The sequence below is a fragment of the Periplaneta americana genome, chromosome 1 (genome assembly GCF_040183065.1).
Source record: "Periplaneta americana isolate PAMFEO1 chromosome 1, P.americana_PAMFEO1_priV1, whole genome shotgun sequence".
In the NCBI taxonomy this organism is placed as follows: domain Eukaryota; kingdom Metazoa; phylum Arthropoda; class Insecta; order Blattodea; family Blattidae; genus Periplaneta; species Periplaneta americana.
This window is the reverse complement of record NC_091117.1, coordinates 23,105,181-23,129,606: the sequence shown is the minus strand read 5'-3', so window position 1 is coordinate 23,129,606 and position 24,426 is coordinate 23,105,181. Positions and strand designations below refer to the sequence as shown.

Genomic DNA, 24,426 nt, shown 5'->3' with positions numbered 1-24,426 from the left:
CCCATAATACCATAATAGGCAAGAATCCATTGGAGACACAGATTTTCATTTGGTTTTGCCAGTATGGGTATGGATGATTGTCTGCGATTTTGGAATTTGTAGGAATATTGATTGAAGCTATAGCTTGCATTGCAGAAATTGAGTCGCTAATTATAACAGCATTTTTGAACATATTAATTTGATAAATGAGTTGTATTAATGCCCTGTTGATTGCTGCAATTTCTCCAATAAAGTGAGTAGAAGGATTCCTCTAGACAAATAAAAACTAAATAATTTGAAATATATTCCAGCCCCAGCTGGTTCATCATTTTGATATTTGGAGCCGCCTGTATAAATGTGTAACCATTCTGTGTTGGGGGAGAATGTATTTATAGTTTCAAGAGCAATCTGTTTTAATTCAAGTGTAGACGATTCTTCTCTCTTCAAATCCTTAATTAAATTTGTATTATAATTTATATTGTTATATTGTAATGGTGATTTAGGTAATAGGAACTTTTCTTGTTTTAAATTAAATAAAATATATCTCTTAGGTTTTGGATTGCCTGTAGAAACCCATTCTGTGTTTTCAATTTTCTGCATTTGAATTGGTAGCTTGATCACCTCAGGGACTTACATTTGTAAGTTTGTGGGTTGGCGACCACAAGGACCCGAGCTCAATCTGATATTGCTTCCACTTACTTGTATCAGATTCCTCACTTTCAGTCTTTTCTGTTTGATCTCTCTTGATCAACTCTTGTTTTCTTCGACACCAAAGGTATTAGAGTATTCGAGATCTTTGGTTGTCTTTCCTTTTCTTTTCTAAATATTGAGTGATGTAACTGCCTATTGGTTCTCATTTAAATGATTACGTTTATGCCTATAATATGAAACTTCTTTATCGTAAAAAAATCCGGAGGTAAAATAGTTCCCTGTTCAGATCTCTGGTTGGGAGCCGGAAGAAGCCTTCTTCTTGAATTACGTATGTTTAAGAAAAAATCAAAATGAACCTCGTCCTGAATACATGTTTAAGGGAGGAGGATGGTATTTTTTGGTGAAAAATGAGTAACTTAAAAAAAAAAATTCTTTAAAATACTCTGTGATATGTGTGGAATCCATAGCATAACATTTTGTGGGTATTTGTGCCCTTATCGGATGTTGAGACGCCATTTTTAAACATTCTGTGTTATGGATTTTTAAATCACTCGCCCACTTTTACTGTTGTTTCCGATAAATTAAATTAAAAAAAAATTTTTTTTCTTTAAAATACCCTTTGATATGTGTGGAATGCATCACATAACATTTTGCGGGAATTTCTGCCCTTATCGGATGTTGAGACGTCATTTTTAAACTTCCTGCTCTATGGATTTTCAACTCACATGCCCTCTTTTATCGGTTTCCAGTAACTTAATATTTTTTGCTACATTTCCAGACAAAAATGGATATAATTTCTGAACTATTAAAGATACATGCATGAAATTTAGAACACACATTCTTTAGACTATTAGGAAACTTTTCTCTGCAACAGAATTTTGTTAATTGATTTCATTTTAAAAATACGTCCGTTTGTTTGCAAGAAAGGAAATCAGAAAATTGTTATTAAATTTTAATTGTTTATTTTACAAACGTAGGGACTAATATCAAAATTCTGTTACAGATAGTTTGTAGAACATGCTTTTGCAAATACATTGCAAAAAACTGCTTGAATCTATCTTTAAAAACAGTTTGGATAAATCGGTTTTAGTACAATCCTGCATTGGGTATATTTTTTTCAAATTTGGGGCCCCAAATAATTTTTTTTTCAAAATTTTTTATTTGGTTGAGTTGCCACAGCTATGAACTCCCTACATACAAAAAATTAATATTTTACACCAAATAGGAAAAAAAATTTTAAAAAGTACCATCCTCTCCCCTTAAGATGTAAAATCAAACTAAGCCTCTTCTTAATATATGTTTAAGATGTAGAATAAAACTAAGCCTGTTCTTAAATATATGTTTAAGATTAAAAATCATATTAAACCTTTTCTTAAATATATACCGGTATCGGTACTGTAGCCTATTTAAGATGTAAAATCAAACTAAACCTCTTTCTTAAAATATATCTTTGATGTAAAATCAAACTAAACCTCTTGTTTAAGATGTAAAATCAAACTTAACCTCTTTTTGAATATACGTTTAAGAAAAAATCAAACTAAACCTCTTCCTGAATATGTTTATGTTTAAGATCTAAAAATCAAACTAAATCTCTTCTGGAACATATGTTTAAGGTATCTAAAAATACTCTGTATTTGTGACTTATCTATCAGGCACTTATTAATGTTTAAAATTCATATTACTAAGTGAAATTAATGCATAGGAAGAATATCAACATTCAACATAGGTGTAACTGATTTACTTTGGTTAAACGATAGCAAACAATACTCACCTTGGTGAGGATAATGCGTTTGGCTACTATGCTAAGTATAAAGGGGTACTGGCAGTACGAGAATTGCCCAGGACGCTGAGGACTCTGCCAGTTGAAGTAATCCTGCATCAGATCCATGTGGTCCAGTGCAGAGTTGTAGAATTCCGTGTAGTCGAGTAGAGGTGGTGTGCTGGAGTTATTTGCAGCGTCTGGGGAAAAAGAAGACTGCATTAAATATGTTTGACTAAATTGCAGACCAGTGGCATCGAAATTTTTGGGAGGCACAAGTATCAAAACTTTTTGGTACCGGTAATCTGATTATTAAAAATATGCATTTTATCAGTTAAATTATCGTTATATTATAGCTGTACCCCACGGAAAAATAGTGCTGAAACCTACAATACAGATAAGAGTAACTAGTTCAGTAAACCTGAGCCCTTTATAAGAAAAACTAACCCAAATGTAATGTTGCGCCAATCAGCCGTTGATATAGGGTTATTCAAAAGTCAGGAAAGATAATATCATTAATGTAAACAATAAATCAATGAAAATGAGACATATAGGCCTATAAAATACAGAAAAGAAGGAAAAATGCATAATGAAATGTGAACAGTAAGTCAAAATGAGTGAGACATATGCAATGCATATAAATATGAAACAATAATAAGATACAGTATTGATATTCAACGCTGTTACTGTTCTGTCTTTAGTAATTTTGTTCCTAATATCAGCTTCTTGTCTATCTTCTTTATTTATTCGAACCCCCAAATACTCAAATTCTTTAGAGCCTTTAATACAATAATAATAATAATAATAATAATAATAATAATAATAATAATAATAATAATAATAATAATAATGACTAAATAGAAGTAGGAGCATTACCATAAAAATCCTATGGCTTCACTGAGTCCCTCATCCCAATGTTCTCATTTTTTTTTCTTTCTATAGAAAATGATTTGAAATCACCACTGATCTTACATTTCATGCCTTCTTCATCTATTTCTTTCTGTACATGAAATATGGATGGATATTTACAGGTATTTCATATTAGGGTTCCCAAATATTGTGCCCTTTTAAGCATAGCATTAATTAATAATAATCACAGTTTAGATTTCGATCATTGAACAATCTTTGAGTCTTCTTTCTATATTAGACGAGTTCATGAAATATACCAAGATACCAACGTTTCATCACAAGAAGAATTTTCGAGGCAATGATCTTTGTATTTATTGCCTGTTTTGTCTCAAGCTGTGAACTTGCACCTTTCTGATAATGTGACTGATAAAGCCCTCTGTTTGTTTGGTTCAAAATTTTACAAGAGTGAAAATGGAACAGCTGAAAGAGTCTAGTTGTGAACGGTTTTTAATTACGTCTCATATAATAATAATAATAATAATAATAATAATAATAATAATAATAATAATAATAATAATAATAATAATGATGATGATGATGATGATGATGATGATGATGATGATGATGATGATAATAATAATAATAACAATAATAATAATAATAATAATAATATTTATTCATTCATTCATTCATTTATTTATTTATTATAATATTAATGTGATGGTTAACAGCCATAGGCCAATAATAGCCCACACAAGTGATACAGTAATAATATAGAATATACAGAATTATAATTTGAATACAATTAAAATTTTACAACAACAACAATAGTAGTAATAATAATAATAATAATAATAATAATAATAATAATAATAATAATAATAATACATTTGTAGGAACATTGTTATGTAATCTAATGTTACGTTTTTATTTCCGAGAGGAAGTGTTGAAATGAATGAATTTATACAGTTAGATTACAATCCCGCACATGTTACAGACATAGGCCAACCAGTTTCTTACCAATCTTCAGGTTGAAAGATCAGTCCCAGTTGAGGAAATGGATCTCGCTCTAGACTAGACGATCTAAATGTTGTTCATCAGTCCATAGTAATGGACATTACATTTGCCTACCATATGCGTCTCATATCACCGAACTTCGTATGTAATATTGTAAGTACTACATTTCATTATATGAAAACAAAACATGGAACCAAACGCAGAAACAGTTGAACAAGATTCAAAGTAAAGAAATATGGAAACAGTGTCACACAGAATCATCAGAAATAAAATAATTAAATAAAATGGATATATCAGTTTAATTTTAAAGCAAATGATTTCTAGAATTATTTAACATTTTAAATAAAATGTAAAATCAAATGTGGAAGAAATAAACTTAGAATGTTGAGAGAAATAATGTCTATAACTGACAAGCAAACGTTCTGATGGGGGCAGATAGAAAAGTTAATTTTTTTTCTTCCACCATGTTAATAATGTCAAAAGAAGTGCTTATACAAATTTTGGCCACTCGACCGCAATTACGAGGCCGTAAAAAATAAGTTCGCCAGGGGCCGTTAACAGAAAAAAAACACAATTTCATTGGACAAATTTATTGGAACAGACACAGCAATTATTGAGCTATTTTTCATTATATTTTCCATCGGAATTGAGACATTTCTCTTGACAGAGAGAGATGCAGACGCAGTCAAACACTGGTTCCGATCTGAGGCGGCTGACTTCTACAACACAAAAATTGATCCCACGGTATGATAAATGTCTCAATTCCCGTGGGGGATATGTTGACAAATAGCGCAACAAGTGCTGTATCTGTTTCAATAAATATTTCCAAGCAATTGTGCTTTTTTCTATAAACTGCCCCAGGAAAAATCACTTTCTGGACGGCCTCGTAATTGCGATCGAGTGGCCAAAATTTGTTTAAGTACTTCTTTTGGCATTATTAATATGGTGGAAGAAAAAAATTTGACTTTTTTATCTGCCCCCATTAGAACGTTTGCTTGTGAGCGGAGCGAGAGATGAGACGACAAAGTTATGTAAGCTCCAACGCATTAGGCTATTTGTCTCAATCAATTAGAATCAAGGAATTGTGAAGAAATTCGTAGGTGCTGAAAATAATAATCTTTATTGATGAGGAAAGGGTCTTGGAGCCTCTAGGGATCCATTTATTTTATTATATGAAAGCGAAAAATGGAGACTGAATACAGAAACAAAACTTCTCAAAACTTTTCAGGATGAAGATTAATGTGCAATAATGAATTAAATATTCTAATTATATACATAAAGAAACAGTCACACAAAATTATTAAGTAATAAAGTAAAGTGCAAATAAAATATAAGATAATTTAAAGTAAATACATGCAGATCTTCAAAATCATTCAGAATTATAAACACAAAGGATAATTATGTCTACAGCTGAACGAGGGGAAGGTAGAGATGAAAGTATGTGAGCACCAAGACATTAGGCCATTTGTCTCAGTTGTACAGAAATGAGGGATTGTAAAGAAATATAGGCACAGAAAATTAGAATTCTCATTGATACTTACTGATTAGTGCAAGGGTCTTGGTGCCTGTAGGGATCCACCATCGACTCTTACTCAGGGGTGGTAGTGACTTGTCCGCCGGCGGGAACTGTCGTATCGTGATAAACTGCATCACGTGACGCACGATCATGCGCAGCTTTTCCACCTCGAGACTGTAATCAGAGCAATCAATTACTATACTCAGTGCATTTCGAAATGGCTGATCAAGATCACGTACATACCACGCACGAGTCATTGAACTGAACTGATAACTGAAGCACTGGTAATCCCGGCTGTCTCAGCTGACTTCAGTTGAGGGGAATGGTCCAGGATTGGGGGTAAGCACACGTGACAAATGCAGTCCATTGCTTGACCTTGAGCAGCCAGTTCGAAATGCGCTGACAATACCAATTTGTGCCTATAGTCCAAACTCGAGCGGCAACGAACATTGCCATTATCCAGTGGCCAAGCTACTTCGAGGCAATTGAAGCAATGTCTACCTCAAAGAATTCTTACGATTAAAAATTATAAATAACACTGAAAAAAATTTTCCTGTCGCAATTGTGATTTAGAAAATTAGTTTGATGAAGATATTGATTTAACATAGGTATTCGGAATTAGAGAATTATGTGGACAACTTAGAACAATATGACACAGAACTAACATAATGCAAAGAATAGACATCCAGACATCCTATACGGAAAAACGACGACGATGATGATGATAATAATAATAATAATAATAATAATAATAATAATTTATTTATTTATTTATTTACTTATATTTAATGTGCTGTACAACAGCCAAAGGCCAATTACAGTTCCTCACAAACAATGTAAAAAAACATTAACAATAATTTACAATAAAAGTACAAAGAAATAATTAAATTAATGGCAATTAATTAAAATGATAATTACAAATGAGATAATGGAATCATAAATGAAGAATGGAATCATATAAAATAATATTACAAAGATATACAAGATTATAATACAACGACAAAAGTGAAATGAATGGACGGGATAAAATGGATGACTAAACTACATAGCATAATGAGCGAGAATAATATTAAAATACATATTTAAACAAAAGATATAAATGAAAACTGATATAAAACTTCAAAATATATACTACACATTAAATGGATCCAAGCTTGATCCATGCAAATTAACATATTTTATACATCTGCAGATCGGAGAGAGAGATTTAGAATTTCTATTGTAAAACATTTTATGATATCTTAAACCCTTAGCAGGAATACGAAGACTGATATTGCTTAGGAAAGATTCACAATCAATATCACCCTTAAGAACTTTACAAAAAAATAAGTAATCAAGATCTTGACGTCTGGCAAATAAACTACAGCAATTAAAATATTTGCAGTTAATCTCATATTTATAATCATCAGAATTAGGTAAAAATCTATAAGAACAAAGGGAAATAAATTTTCTTTGAATATTCTCAAGCTTAGCCGAGTCAGTGGAAGTAATAGAGTTCCATACTACAGATGCATATTCAAGCTTGGATCTGACCAATGTATAATATGAAATTAACAAACACATAGGAGTAGAAAAAGAATAAGTTATAGGTCTAATTAGACCAAGCATTCTTAATGAATGGGTATAAATATATTGCACATGATCATGGAAATATAATTTAGAATCAAGTAAGACACCAAGATCTCTAATAGTATCTTTCCTAGTAATTATGACATTATTAAGAGTATAATTAAATTTTTGGGAGGTTGTTTGACGTGTGAAAGAAATAGCAAAAGTTTTGGATTGATTAATTTTCATTCCGTTTTCAACAGTCCAAAGTGCAATTGAATTGATAATAATAATAATAATAATAATAATAATAATAATAATAATAATAATAATAATAATAATAGTGATGGTACAGGGACATCATTTTATTTTTACTAAAAATTTTAATATTAACTTGCCTATACCTCTGGATCAACGCCGTTTGCAACCCCCTTCCACGACTGGAGTTCGATAACACTGGCGTAATATACGAACAAATCACTTTACTAGGTATATGAGGGAAGAAAAGTAGTTCATCCATTTACGTAAACTAGGAAATATTGCGCTTTTGAGTTTGATCATTTTCATGAGGTTTTTGTTTAATTAAAATACAGTACAGTATTAACAATGAGTGTTTTTACTCACGAACTGAGCCGTCCATGTGGATGTATTCATTATGCAGTGTATATTATACTGTCTACAGCACATTAGCGTACAATATAGAGAATGAAGTTAAATTGAAAAATAATCATAATGGATATTTAAACACATTTTTGAAAAAGGTGGCCGTTCATTTCGATACAGGCTTCAGTTCTAATGTGCATATTATCGCACTATAAACTATTGTACCTAATCCCAATTACCAGTTTCGTTCTTCGTACTAGTAACTCATGTTGAAATAATTCTGTACCTACTCTATAAAAGAGTGTACTGTAAATTCAATCTTCACTTCTGCCCGATCCGAAAAGATAAAATTACTCAGACATGCTATCTACTGTCCGTCCAAGTGGTTATGTCGTAGGGTCGTAGAAAGGGAGGAAATCACGTGACAGTTAATTACTTAACGAGGCCCTTTTATTTAAGTTATTTTAAACAGTTGTATAATATTACGTAGACGTCCAATTCCTAACAGAAATTAATGTTCTCAGAAAAGAGGCTGGCGAATAAAAGCTGGTGGGGGAAACCGGGATACGACGTAGGCAAATGGACGACAGTAGCCTACCTGTGCGAAAATGATTCAATATTGAAAGCTCTTTCGTCACTTGAAAACGCGAACATATTTTTGGAACGTACTGTTTACTATGACCGTAAGGCTACTATGACTGTATACGCGGTATTGGATCTGTGTGGAGGACGGTTGAACTTCATTAGTAGAAGGGGTGGGAGTGGAGTACATTCAGAAACTCAGGTACAATAAAATTGAAGTAAAAATAAAATGATGTCCCTGTATTAAAATTATAGCTGGTTTCGGTGAGAAATTAATTTATTTTAATTAATTCTTTTCTAAATCACTGGTAATTAATTCGTAATGGGCGAAACAATAGGTCTGATAGTGTCCATTTTTCCTTTGTGTGGTAGCTGTGGCGTACGCCCTCTACGACAAATCATCAATACTAAGTAACAACACGCACACCCATCGATCGCTGCTGGCTTGTTTACATACTACATACTACTTATGGACATGGATCGTATTCCATATTGTGAAACATGAGCAATTTTATCTCATGGATTTTACACACTAGACTACGTAAATAGATTCGATTTCTGGTATAATTGAAGTTTATTCTTATCCTATAGGCCTATTAAAAAGATGACCTTCTGATTAAGGATGTACTATCTCTACTCTTTTCCTTTCATCTAAATTCTCACCATTTGTCGACTGATTCATGCTTTCTAAACAGAATTCGACATCGAAAAATTCACTATTAATTTTCATTTATTCTTAAATAATCTTGCATAGTGTCTTTTTTTCCTAGCTGCTTCTATCCAATATAATTAGATAATAGAGGAGAATGTACCAACCTTGTGAAATGACGCAATGAAAGAAGGGAAATGAGAGGAGATGTGGAGGTGTGAGGAAGAATCTGTGTGAGCTCCAAACATGTTGGCCACTTTTCTTACTCAATTTTTTTACACTTCCAAGAATAATTTTTCATATTATTTGTACATAATTTTGGTATAATTTTTATGTCACTTTTACTTTCTAAGGATATCACGTAAATTATACTTACTTACTTACTTGCGTTTAAGGAACCCGGAGGTTCAATGCCGCCCTCACATAAGCCCGCCATCGGCCCCTATCCTGAACAAGATTAATTCATTCTCTATCATCATATCCCACCTCCCTCAAATCCATTTTAATATTATCTTCCCATCTACGTCTCGGCCTCCCTAGAGGTCTTTTTCTCTCCGGCCTCCCAACTAACACTCTATATGCATTTCTGGATTCGCCTATACGTGCTACATACCCTGCCCATCTCAAACGTCTGGATTTAATGTTCCTAATTATGTCAGGTGAAGAATACAATGCGTGCAGTTCTGTGTTGTGTAACTTTCTCCATTCTCCTGTAACTTCATTCCTCTTAGCCCCAAATATTTTCCTAACCACCTTATTCTCAAACACTCTTAACCTATGTTCCTCTCTCAAAGTGAGAGTCCAAGTTTCACAATCATAAAGAACAACCGGTAATATAACTGTTATAAATTATAACTTTCAGATTTTTTGACAGCAGACTGGATAATAAAAGCTTCTCAACTGAATAATAACAAGCATTTCCCATATTTATTTATTGTTTAATTTCCTCCCGAGTATCATTTATATTTGTTACTGTTGCTTCCAAGATATTTGAACTTCTCCACCTCTTCGAAAGATAAATTTCCAATTTTTATATCTCCATTTCGTACAATATTCTCGTCACGAGACATTATCATATACTTTGTCTTTTCAGGATTTACTTCCAAACCTATCTCTTTACTTGCTTCCAGTAAAATCCCCGTGTTTTTCCTAATTGTTTGTGGATTTTCTCCTAACAAATTCACGTCATCCGCATAGACAAGCAGCTGATGTAACCCGTTCAATTCCAAACACTCTCTGTTATCCTGAACTTTCCTAATGGCATATTCTACAGCAAAGTTAAAAAGTAAATGTGATAGTGCATCTCCTTGCTTTAGCCCACAGTGAATTGGAAACGCATCTGACAGAAACTGACCTATACGAACTCTGCTTCACGTAAATTATACAATGTAAATTTTCATGAATAGGTTATTGTTTTCGTATATTCTGTTCTATTTTTGTATTACTTAAGGAAATTTGTTTCATTACTGGACATATTGGTTTTATTACTGCACAAATTGTGTATGACTGACAGCACACTAAAAAGCTCTGAGTTATTTAGAAGTATTAATTCTTTGCTGCATTATAGTCTTTTCCTAGGGCCGTATTCAGACAATCTGCCTCCAAAGGCAATTTATATTTTGCCGCCTCGTTCTTTAATCGATTCATTGCAATGTAAACAGTCAATGATCAATATTCTTTTACGCAGAAAATTCCTTCAACATGTAAACATTTTACAAAAACATTTGGAGAAACATTTCAAGTTAAAAAGTCCACTCCAAAACGGCCAGAGGTAAAAACGCCCGCTTACAAAAATGTCCAAAGAAAAATACCCACGGACAAATATTGCCATTCGGGCAGTAGCGGACGGTGGGTTTGAAAGTTGGGGAGGCCAAGACGTGAATGTTGAGAATATAAAAATATAAGGCCTGTGACGTACTTCATTACCAAGCACAGAAGTTATAGGTTTTAAGAAATTAAAATAAGGTTTTCCAATTTATGTTTTAGGATTTTAAATCTTATGTTAAGAATTTATATGATTTTACGGGAAAAAATAAAAATAAAGAACATACTATTAATATATTACAACGGCTTGGTAGAGCTTGCCTCACTTTAGAACACTCCAAGTCCTAACCTACGAATTAGGTCATATTGAATTTAAGAATGTTACACTTTGCTACATAAAACGAATAAGAAAAGCAATATTTCGAGAGTAACGAGATTGCAACAAAATTGATTCGAACCTAAGAATCCGGAGCTTGCTCATTACTATTACATGGTCCAATTTTACAGCAAATTAACTGGACGTTCCTCTTTCTTCGCAAACCGATCAAATAGGTAATAAAACATACTGAATAACTGCTACTAGAAGAAGCTAGAGACAAATCTGCATTTGGTCCTAAACTCTCGATATGTTTAAAATACTGTATAAGTAAATACATCTCGTAACACAAAATAATAAAATAACAAGAACACCCGCAAACAGAGAAAATCTAAAAACATAAATGAAAACTTTTACGCAGGGAGAGAAAACTAACAACACGTGACTCAATTTTCTAAAACCAAGAAGAGAGAAAGAGAAAGAGCTTCCCAATACAGCCGAAACCAGCCGTGACTATAAGCGGTACAGTTGTCAGCGGTGGATAGAACGTCTCCAAATCGGCTCCCCTCGCGCGTTCTATTAAGTTTAAACACTCTTCTAACCAGCTATCTTATTGGTTGACTGCTGTTGTCATGGTTACCGGGGAGTAGCGTCATGTAGCCGACTCCTCTCTCCCGCTCTCGCATAGACACAGCAGGCTGCTAGATGTCGACTATACAGGTTACAGCGCTATCTGTTATTGTCCAATACGAATTATTTGTACTATCTACAGTATAGCGAGCGGGCATCACCAACTGGATGTGGTAGACTTTACGTAACTTACATCTTAGTCGTAGTGAATAGTAAAATTAATATGAGGAAAAATGTTCATCATTTGCTGTAACTTGTCTGTGATCTTAATTCAGCTGAAATTATTACTGCCATATTGTGTTCTGGTAAAATATTAGAGGAGGCACGGCCTCCCTTGCCTCCCCTGAAAATCCGCCGCTGCATTCGAGAAAAGTCCATTACTGAATGTTCACGAACGAAAATGTCCAACATTTTTCAATATGGTACCAAAATAAAATGCAAATAATGAGAAAGTAGCAGCCGACCACAGAATATACCAAATGTGTGCCAGTTTCAAATAATAGCACCATGCGACAAAACCATTAGTGATCGGAATTAAATAATCGTATCTATGCAAATATACAGGGACATCATTTTATTTTTACTAACATTTCTAATATTAACCCAGTTATATCTTTGGATTAACGGTTGAGAACCGGAAACACCGTTTGCTAACCCCTTCCCCGACTGGAGTTCCATGATACTGGCATAAAATACAAACAAATCACTTTACTAGGTATAGGAGTGAAGAAAAGTAGTTCATCCATTTACGTAAACTAGGAAATATCGCGATTTTGAGTTTGATAATTTTCATTAGGTTTTTCTTTAATCAAAATACAATACTGTATTAACAATAAGTGTTTTTACTCACGAACTGAGCTGTCCATGTGGACGTATTCATTATGCAGTATATATTATACTGTCTACAGCACATTAGCGTACAATATAGAGAATGAAGTTAAACTGAAAAATAATCATAATATGGATATTTAAACACATTTTTGAAAATGGTGGCTGTTCATTACGATACAGGCTTCAGTTCTTTTGTGAATATTATCGCAATTCCAATTACCAGTTTCGTCCTTCGTACTAGTAGCTCATGTTGAAATAATTCTGTACGTACTCTATAAAAGAATACCTTACGTACTGTAAATTAAATCTTCACTTCTGTCCGATCCGAAAAGATAAAATTACTCAGACATGCTATTTACTGTCCATCCAAGTGGTTTTGTCGCAGGGTCGTAGAAAGGGGAAAATCACGTGACAGTTAATTACTTAACGAGGCCCTTTTATTTAAGTTGTTTCAAACAGTTGTATAATATTACGTAGAAGTCCAATTCCTAACAGAAATTAATGTTTTCAGAAAAGAACTAAGACAGCCCAGTCACTAGGCTTTACAGAGAGGCAAACAGAAGCGGGTGGGGGAAACCGGGATGCGACGTAGGCAAACGGACGACAGTACCTGTGCGAAAATATGATTCAATATTGAAAGCTCTTTCGTCACTGAAAAACGCGAACATATTTCTGGAACGTACTATACTCACTAACTCAGTACTGTTTACTATGAACGTAAAGCGACTGTGACTGCATACGCGGCCTTGGTTCTGTGTGGTGGACGGTTGGAAGTTTTCTAGTAGAGGGAGTGGGAGTGAAGTATATTAAAAAACTCAGGTACAATAAAAATTGAAGTAAAAATAAAATAATGTTTTCATTTTCGTTTCAAATTAGTATATATTTTTTAATAGATCTGTACTACTACTGGACTTTAGTTTCTTTGTCGACCAGGCAAGGGTGGCATTTTTTGGGTATAATGTTTTGTATATAAAGAACAATGGCTACTTGGAATTGCTGTCGCCGGACGCGGGAGGTCCTAATGTTCTAATTATGGCCAGAACATGACACTCACGCGTGTGAAAACTATATCACGACACGAATGCAGTGATATTACTGTCAGACATGCGAATTTAACTCTGTTCTGACGTCAACGTTGTCGAGGTGCGATCGATTTCATCAATTTCCTCACCTTAACAATGCAAGAGTGTTGTTTATATGCGTGGACAAGAAACAGCCAATGCGACAGATTCTCGATGAAGCCTCGAGTTTAATATCCGGTTCATATTTAGATGATTTTCCGGGAAGGAATGCAGATCTTCTGGGCGTCCGGATAAGGCTGGGTCATAATAAATCGAGAACGGAAAAATTGTTAAAATAAATATATTTAAATGCGAGCATTCACAATTAGCGAGGAGTTCGCCAGAGCCCGGGAATGGGAACGTGAAGGTTGACGAACTTTTAACTTTGTCGTTCTCGTTTCCGATCACAGCCTACTAGATTCACTCTGTTGTCATCATAAAATATACAAATAGCTTTCCGATCACAGCCTACTAGATTTACTCTGTTGTCGTCATAAAACTATTTGTATATTTTGTAGCAAGAAAGCCGTGACATAATTTATTCCATATCCATTGCTTGTAACTAACACAAAAATTCAGTAGAATCACTTTCAATATATGCTATGTGAATCTATTGTAACCAGACTACCTTGTGAATTGAATTATTAAATATTCCGTGCCATAAATTTTGAAGTTGGTTAACCTGTGTTTATGTTGGCTGTCTTGTACTCATAAGAGATCGCCATTGGTCAGTTATACACAAATAACAACAGAATGCGTATTATCGACTTTACGTATCGTTGTTGACACGCATATCGATATGCATAGTCGTTTCTGTTCTCAGTTTATTGTGAATCAAACAAAAATCTTTACGTTCACATCTTCCGCTTTCCGTTTTCGTTCTGGTTCTCGTTACCGGTTTATTGTGGACCAGCCTTAACTCACTTTGTAGAGCAGCTGGCCACGGATTGGAAGGTCCCGAATTCAACCCCGCGCGATGGCGGGATTTTTTCTTCACCTTCAATTCCAAGGCTTAGTCCCATGATCCGCCCAGGGATTTTAAAAAGTAAGAGGTAATTTTAATTACTCATATTTTCTACATAGTCTTAAAAATTCTGGCACTGGAATATTACACAAGAAATGGGATTTTTTGGATCATTATGATAATGAGTTTGTTTCTGATTGTTTTAGTGGCCGTGTTATCAGTAGGCACTTTCCAGTTTTGATAAGAACAACGCTAAAGTTTGTAGTAATTTATTGAATTAAATAATGTAATTACCCTTAACAGAATTGTGACATTTATCTTTTTTCCCCGTGCACTCTTCAATTATTAAATGCTATGGTGCCACGCCACTCTCCTTTGTAATCCTAAGATTTACCTTGCATTTTCCGAAAATTATAAAAAAATTCGATTTTTTAATTCTACTTTTATTTTATTCTCTACCGTTTAAATATTAGGATTCCAAAATTTCATTTATAAATTCCATCAGGAAGAGCCTCAAAATTAAATTCCAGGGTATCACGCTTCTATTCTTTATAATCCCAAATTTTACACTTCATTTTTTGAAACTTATTTTTTAAGAATGTATCCATAGCTTAGAAACTGTTAAATATTCCAGAAATTTTAAATACTTGCTTAACTTTGTATACGTCTTATTTCAATGTCAGGCAAATCTTCATAGCTTGATATATATTTTAATTAGCACAAAATTTACTGTTGTAGTCAAAAATATATTTTGGAAAATTATAAAAAAAATAATAATAAGCGAACCCAAGTATCACACAAAAATCTTGACAAGCAACTATTTTAATATACAGTGTTGCCAGAAAGTTTAGGGACACCTTATAATTTTTATGAAATGCTACCCAGACCTTAAATTGTTAGAGAAACTAACAATGTTTTTAGCTGTTGATTAATAATAAGAAAGAATAATTTTTAGTGCAATTTCGGTATTTATATGATGACTGTTAGTGCTTATAAAGAATTGATAAGTTTTTCACATAAAATAAAAAAGTCTTAAATTTTTAGTATTAAATTTGAAAATAAATGAGTAATTAATTGGAGCACAATTCTTAACTGTTTCTGGATGATGTAAGATATATTACTATTTAAATTAGTAAAGATCAAATATTTGTAAAAAAAATTTCTTTGTGGATGTCCTAGCAGTTTCTAAGGTTTGAAGTTAAAAAAATTGAGAAATTTTGTTTTTGGCCGATTCATCTGTAACTGTTCGGAGGTAGTTATACTGTAGCTATGAGATTTGCACAACTTCGTTCCTCCTACCACTCTAGTCCCAAGGAACGCGGCTCCATTCAACAGTTACAGATGAATCGACAGATAACAAAATTTCCCCATTTTTTTAACTTCAAACCTTAGAAACTGCTAGGACATTCACAAAGATTTTTTTTTTACAAATATTTGATTCTTACTAATTTAAAGAGTAATATATCCTACATCATCCAGCAACAGTTGAGAATCATGCACCAATTAGTTATTCGTTTTCAATTTACTACTGAAAATATGAGATTTTTATTTGTTTGGAAAACTTATAAATTCCCTATAAAGACTAACAGTCATCATATAAATGCCAAAATTGCACTAAAAATTAGTATTTCTTATTGTTAATCAAGAGTAAAAAAACATTGTTAATTTCTCTAATAATTTAAACTTTCTGGCAAAACTGTACATGAAGTAAGAGTGTTTAGATTTTCATTAATTAACGTCATTCGTTTTTGTAAAAGCGGTACAGGAGTAAAATCAAAATCACTAAAATTATTTAATCCGCTTTTGACCAAATTATTTGTTAAATTTTCATTGAAACTCTCCGCTATACTGGAGAATTACCACGGTCACTTTGAACCGTGCCGTTACGTTTACCACCAAATTTAAGTAAATACACAATGTCACCAACATAAGAACATGGTGTGTGGCGTAGTTGGCGGGAGAAATTCTCTCTCTCTCTCTCTCTCTCTCTCTCTCTCTCTGCCTCCTTCGTTCTGGACGTTACTGAGAGATAGTACCAGTGTTAGCTACAAAGTGTATTTGCGCAAATATATTGCAAGTAGATTACGTGACTTATTACGTGTCTTAGATGAGAGTCTCGAGACAAAACAGTTTTGTGCTATATTTCTTTTTTCTCTCTCCTTCGTTCTGAACATTATTGAGAGATGGCACCACTGTTAGCGACAATGTGTATTTGCGTAAATATTGCTAGTAGGTTAGGTTAGCTTAGGTTAGCTTTGGTTAAGTTAGCTTAGCTTAGCTTTGGTTTGGTTAGGTTAGTTTTGGTTAGGTTAGGTTTGCTTAGGTTAGCTTTGGTTAGGTTAGCTTAGCTTAGCTTTGGTTAGGTTAGGTTAGCTTAGCTTTGGTTAGGTTAGCTTGATTTCATTCGTCCATGTAGTAGTTAAAATTATATAATATGTCAGTTTTTGATTCGGAATATTGATAAAAAAAATAATAGGCCTATAATGAAAGCGGTGAATAATTTCATGGTCCCTAAAATTTTTTTTTTCGTAAAAGGCTAGGTATTTTTCTATAGGCCAGAAATAAAACAGCAATGCCGTCATAATTACGTATTTTACGCTTTGGCGAACATTAACCGGAAATTTACTTTCCGTCATTTTAATGGTATTCCGTGAAACACACCTTTTTTCCTGTTAATTTCCTTGTGATAACCTAGTTTATGATCTTATTACATCTTCATTTTCTTTTAATGCATTCAAAAAACCGCCGTTGTACTACATAAATCCTTGAACTTGACTAATGGAGTGAATTATTTAAGAATATAGACGCAAATTTGACTACCACCATTTCGATTATATTTTGTTTGATACGGCTCGGTACGGCCCGGCGACTAGCGGCCAGCGAGTAGCGTCGACTATCGATATTGATCTGCCGTGGGTATTATCCAGTTGTTCCAAACTCTCATATATTCTTCATACGTTGTTACATGCATCATATCCAAATTTCATAATTCTATGACAAAAACTAAGAGAATTATAAAATACGTGTAGGCTATTCCGCAATGTATAGAACTCTCATTGGCATTTCTCTTTAAACGTCATCAAAGTATTTCGCTTCACTTTGAATGCTTTAGATTCCTGGCATGTGAATGTAGCAGCTTACATTTTGAACCAGTTGACCAGCAGCTGATGGTCCATGCTGGACAGACTGACGATCTGGCGGAGCAGATGCGCGAAGATTGTGTACGAGGACTGCGCAGCAAAGACCGGGTTCTGCACCAGCACGAACAAGGCCCGCACGTCATCCTTGTTGTAAAGACTGAAACACACCTCAAGGTCAGTACTGCATTCTGTCTTCGTTGAGAATATTGCGGGTTTCTGAAATTTAATTATTAATACATGATATGATAACATGAGCAAAGCGGAGACGATACTAAGGGATATGCTACTGGAGCTAAACGACAACTGTGAGCAGTATGGAATGAAGATAAATGCAAACAAAACGAAGAACATGGCTATCGGAAAAAAAATAAAGAAGGTAAACATGCGAATTCTAAATGAGACAGTGGAGCAAGTGGACAGCTTCAAATACTTGGAGTGTACTATAAGCAGTAACATGAGCTGCTGCCAGGAAGTCAAAAGGAGCATAGCAATGGTTAAGGAAGCATCTTCTGCGGACCTCTGGACAAAGAACTAAGGAAGAGACTAGTGAAATGTTTTGTGTGGGGTGTGGCATTGTATGGGGCAGAAATATGAACATTACGACGAAGTGAAGAGAAGCGACTAGAGGCGTTTGAAATGTGGATATGGAGAGGGATGGAGCGTGTGAAATGGACAGACAGAATAAGAAATGAAGCTGTGTTGGAAAAAGTGGGTGAAGAATGATGCTGAAACTGATCAGGAAGAGAAAAAGGAATAGGTTGGGCAATGGTTTAGAAGAAACTGGTTACTGAAGGATGCACTGGAAGGAATAATGAACGAAAGAAGAGTTTGGGGCAGAAGAAGATATCAGATGACAGACGACATTAAGATACATAGATTATATGCGGAAACAAAGAGGAAGGCAGAAAATAAGAAAGATGGAAAATGCTGAGTTTGCACCTGCCTTCAAAAGTACAACGTCCCTCTTAAACAATGGTCTGTCATTGGTTTGCTGTTTGGCGATAGAGGTTCTATTTCCAAATTCACATGGAATTATCTTAAGGAACTTCACATTCCTTTTGATTATGTAATGTCTGTCCTTATAAATATTATCAAGGATTCTCTTCAAATATTACATCATCATCTGTATTTCAATTAATCCACTTATATTTGCCTTAAACAATTAACTTTCTTTTTTCTCTAATGTATCACATCACATTATTGTACATGTTTATTGTATTCAGGACCCTTGTGGTCACTCAAATTCTTTGAGCTTATGTCTATAATTTAGAATCTATATAAAGACATATTCCTTTCCTTATTTAGCGCTCATTTTTGTATAGCAGGTGAGTCAAATATATAAAATAGCTTTTGTATTTTTAATTTTATGAAGCTCTATATGAAAGAAGTTATAGGGGGTGAAAAAATTAGAATATTTTGAACATGTTTCGAAAAAACTATGTTTTTGGACTTAAGAAAAGGTGGCTAAATTATATTTAAACAATTTTAAAATACAAAAGCAGGCAAGCAAGTTTCTTTGGTAAATATATTCAGAAGCCTTTCCATGTTACGAAATGTGTTCAATTTTCGTTGTGATAACTAGACCTCGAATTTTTAAGCACTTAAAAACTAGCTTTTCGGCACCTAAACAAGCCCTGAATTTATAAAAATAGGCACTTAAACATAGATTTAGGCATATGAAAATACAATTTCAAGCAGCTAAAATACTATTTTATGCAGCTAAAATGTAATTTCTATCCACACAAACTATAGTAATTATAAAAATGCAATTGATTAGTGAGTATTAAGAATTACTGTATACAGTCAAAGAATATTGCGGTTAGAAATTTTAATTTCGTTAAGTCTAAAATTATAAATACCAGTTCGTAATTTTTAATGAATTCATCGGCCTCGTTGCTCTAAGGCCGCTAATACATAAGTGCTTATATTGCAATTAAATTAATTCATTTACCAATGAATTTACAATTAACACATTATTCTTAATTGGCATTGCAATAAATAATAACGTTTATCTCTAATTTTCTATTGTGAAACTTTGCCTTTTCTTAGACAGAACCATTTTATAAGCGAAAAAAATTCTTCCCAATGACACCGAAGCAATGGATGCATGTTTAAATCTAGTAGTATTTGCCATGCTGATTTCTTTAGGGAGAACTACTTCCTCCCGATTCATCACATTCCTACTGTCTGGTCAAGTGCTCAACAAAACCAGACACCTTCCAGGAATTTCTTCCAGGACATTCAAAATTTCACTGCTACACGAAAATTTAAAAATATATACGTAACAAATATAAATAGGCACCATAAAATCTCTTTCAAACGTTAATATTTTATATAAAATGTGGAGATATTTAACTAGTTTCAGTTTATCCCGACAGAAAAAAATCTATATATATAATTTGAACTGGTAATGGAAATTACGGGAAAACGGCTGAACGGATTTTAATAAACGGCCCCTCATTTTGAAGCTTGGAACCCAAAGTTTTTCGGAAAAGTAGTAGTTTTCAGTGAAATGTCAATTTTCCTATTTTCCAAAATCCATCTGTTGTCAGTTTTGAGAATTAATTTTATTGAATCACGGCCGACTTGATTGAGTTTCAGAACAAAACACACACTACAATAAACAATAGGCTATTACACGAAGGCCATGACCTTCAGGATTGCCGATATATTTAGAGCTCAATTCAATTTGTTATTAAAAACTGATTCTGCGGTGTAGGCCTATAATTTTCTGAGTACAGCTGTGCATTAGATATTCAAATCTACGAAATTTGAGGTGGTTTGATGGCATTATTATCATTAGAAATTAAATATTATTATAGTTAATATCATGTTGCATCTATTTTTCATTAATTGTACATAATATTGATGCTATATTGATGACATGAAAGTGAAACGTTTTGAGGTTATGTAAGTAAATGTAGAGAATATCTTAATTTAGATCTTCATTTCTATAATTTACTGAGTGACTGCTATATAAAACTACAAAACTTAAATAAGATAATAATATTGTTATTAAAAATCAAATATGTTTATACTTATTAACCCAGTGGGGTTGGGTTTTTCATATACTTAATGGCGGTTTAGTGTAGATATTAATATGTGTCATTGTCTTCAGTATTGGCTCGAGAGAGCGCAAAAATTACAGTTCCTAAGGAAAGATAAAAAGGTATTACCTACTGATAAAAATAAGAGGCCTAGAAAATGTTGTAGTCTCCAGATCATTTCAGCAAGATCTCTTAGTAGGATAAAATGATTTTACGCTCTACATTTCAAGTTCTACATGCAGCAGCTATACGAAAATGCTATTGTTCGAAAGCTTAGCAAACCTGACATTTTTTTTAACTTTTGCCTACAATCCACAATGACCTGAAATAGCTACTACTATCGTCCTGACATTGATACTTGCGTTTTCGCGTTGAAACTCAAAAACTGAAGTTGGATAGGTTCAAGAAAAAGTATTTGGCCTAAAAAATCCATTCAGAGGGAGTATGTTTCATTATTACGGAAGCAAATAACTATCAAAAAGACAAGTATTCTTCATTGAAAATAAATCTGAAAAATTTTTATTTGAACGTCTAACGAACTTAGTTTGCAGCAGCATTTGCTGCACAAGCCACTCACTAGTAGGTATTTAAACCTAAAATCCGAGGTCTAGTAATAACACAGAGAAATAAATAATGATTGTAAGCAAGGTCTAGACAGTATAATAAATCCTTCACTTTTTGTTTCTCTTTAATGGTGGACCCATTTTCCGAATGGCCCTCGTATATTCATTAGTGTAGCTCTCAGTGACAACTATTTATTAAAGGCAGAGAATATTAGGATTGATTTTCCTGTACATTTCTTGACAAATAAATGTAATTTAGTTTTATCTAGCTTAATATTACAAGCCGCAATGCAGAGTTCAATTTTGTTCTATTCTTATGTAGTGATGTTTGAATTATAATCTTATTGTGGAATTCAAGGCTGGCGCTTGACGATTACGAAGTACTGAAATATTTAAACCAACGAGAAATACTTACTTTCTGTTTTCTTCGAGCAACGCGTTGATGATTGATTTCAGCACAGTCTTGTGGATAATTGACGGCTGAAACAAGATAATTGCACGGTGAAATTCATTATATCAGTCACGTGACACGTTAATACAAGCAATTCAGTAAAATGACAGAATGACGAATTACGTGGTATTAATACTCACGTACACTCGCTACAGTATAATTTTTAAAGGCATTCTGACCATTGTTACCCATCTGTTGGGGTTTTGTGCTGTTTCTTAGAATTCCTACTGCCGAATTAGTTTTGACGTTTCAAACGAAACGAAATAATTTCAATGTCATTACGACATAGCTTTTCAGTACAAGAACTTCGATTTTATTCCTTTACCTTGTACACGAGGATGATTTATTACGACACACAAATTTTCGAAATTGAATGTAAAGTAATTTATGAAAGGTAATAAACCCAACAAAGCGATTCTATTATTTTTCTATACGAGAAATATGAGGTAATCAAAATGTTGAATTTTACATCTGAATGCGTTTTCTCAGTGCTTACAATAGAATGTAGAATGTTTTATTTTCGCTGGCAGAGTTAAGGACCTAAGGCAGGCATGTCAATTGATGCCCACAGGAGCAAGCGCGAGCTTTAGAGCCCAGGAGAGCCTGAGCGCTTTACAGCGGAAAGGAAAGAGACAGACGAAAGAGGTGGTATGTACCACTTGGTCGAGCTATATTCAGGAATGGCCAGCACTGATTCAATAGATAAAGGGAAGAGAACTTATTAAAACTGTATCCATGTTAATTTTCAGATTTGCCTGAGAAGTATAAGTGCATTATAAGAATGTAAGTTTTAATTCTAATGCTCATTTTTCACTAGTTTAATTTTTTATTCAAAATAAATATTTTCTCAACTTTTCGTATAGAAAAGTGAAATTTTCAGGTATAGGGCTATTTATTTAGTAACCTTACAGAATGTTTTCGTAAATCTAATATACCGTATATACGTATTACTGAAGATAGTGTATTGAAAATTTTGAAAATATTCGCATGGAAATTGTTTGTAAGGAAATTAATTAACAAAGCAACTACTGTTACATCATAAGCAAAAGATATGTGCCCATGTGTTGTAAAAATGTCAGCTCTATAGCTTCAGCAGATTTCGAGAAAATAATTTAATATTCTGATGATAGGAAGTTGCTCACAAAAATATCACCTTAAAAGCATAATGCGATAAGAGTTTTGTTATGTAATATTAGTTACACTTAAAACAGATACAGTACCTAGGTAACTTTGCTTTGTACTGTAATATTGTTTTGATTAGTTTATTGATTACTTTTGTAAGGCTAAAAATACCATCAATATAAATTCCAACTTATCATGTCATACTCAATCTCTTTCTTTGGAATATCACTTTCTTTATGAATGATTATTTCATCCACTTAATACAGTATAATATTATATTACTATGGAATTTAAGTGAACATTCCTTCTTAACTCTCTATTATGTTATTAAGATTTAAAACACAAGTGCAATATTAAGAAATCAGTGTTAGTACTTTTGTTTTACAGACAATATAGATAATATCAAACAGAAAGAAGCCATATAAAAATAACGACATAAAATTTCACGTTCCGTTTGAAGTTTGTGCACCACTGTTTTCTTAATCCAACAGGTTGCTTATTCATATATACAATCCTTCCTCTTTCAATACTTAGCGCTTGCTGCCCGCGCACGACGTCAAGGTCAGAAAAATGCGCTTGCTTTGACATCACTGACCTAAGGCATTCTCTTCCACTCAGTCCTACGTGCCCGCCGCCTTTACCCCCGAGGAAATGCTCCTGGTACTCATCTCTGTTAGAGGCTGAGTAGACCCCAGGCCCAAAGTGCGGCTGGAAGGATTAGATCAATGGAAAAATCCATGATCCCATCGGGAATCGAATCCATGACCTTTCTGCTTGCAGCGTTATGCCTTGACGGTAACGCTACCGCACGCCCAAGCCACGTATTTAAATGCTAAATATTACAATACATTAAAAATTATACAGCAATAGTCTTGAGTTAAATTTTAACAACTATACTTCGTTCCATAATGTCTGACAGAAAATGTAAACATTGCCGGCAGAGGAGGAGAGAAGTATAATTGCTATTCAACCAATGACAGAGGTGTCGATCTATGCTTGCTTGAATTTGGGCGTTTTGAAGCGTTCTATCCCCGCCCAAAATTCAAGTCAAGCGTGTAACGAGACCTCTGCCATTGATTGAATAGTAATTATACTTCTCTCCTCCCGTGCTAACGAGAAAGACAGGCTTCGGCACGAATTGGAGTCATGTGATTATCATGGTTTAGTCATGGCCATCTTGACAATCGCCTAATATAAATACATGCTCAAAGTTCTAAAAAACAAAGGAATTGCTATATTAAACTCATGTTAAACTTGCATTTACAAATAAACTTGTTCAATGTTGGCCATGTTATGACTAAGAATGCGACGTCGCGCCGTAGCCTGTCTTTCTCCTTAGCCACGCTCATCCCCCGCCGGCAATGTTTACTTCTCCTGTCAGACA

General features: G+C 33.7%; 1 protein-coding gene across 1 annotated transcript in view; it reads right to left on the bottom strand.

Annotated features, from left to right (window-relative positions):
• LOC138715477 (probable E3 ubiquitin-protein ligase HECTD2) overlaps positions 1-24,426 on the bottom strand; it is a 180,266-nt gene that overhangs the window by 18,601 nt on the left and 137,239 nt on the right. Inside the window, exons 7-10 of the mRNA XM_069848462.1 lie at positions 21,885-21,949; positions 17,861-18,016; positions 5,797-5,945; positions 2,402-2,589 (exon numbers count right to left, since the gene is read on the bottom strand). Coding sequence (XP_069704563.1) covers positions 2,402-2,589; positions 5,797-5,945; positions 17,861-18,016; positions 21,885-21,949 — 558 coding nt within the window. The remainder of the gene's footprint in view (positions 1-2,401; positions 2,590-5,796; positions 5,946-17,860; positions 18,017-21,884; positions 21,950-24,426) is intronic.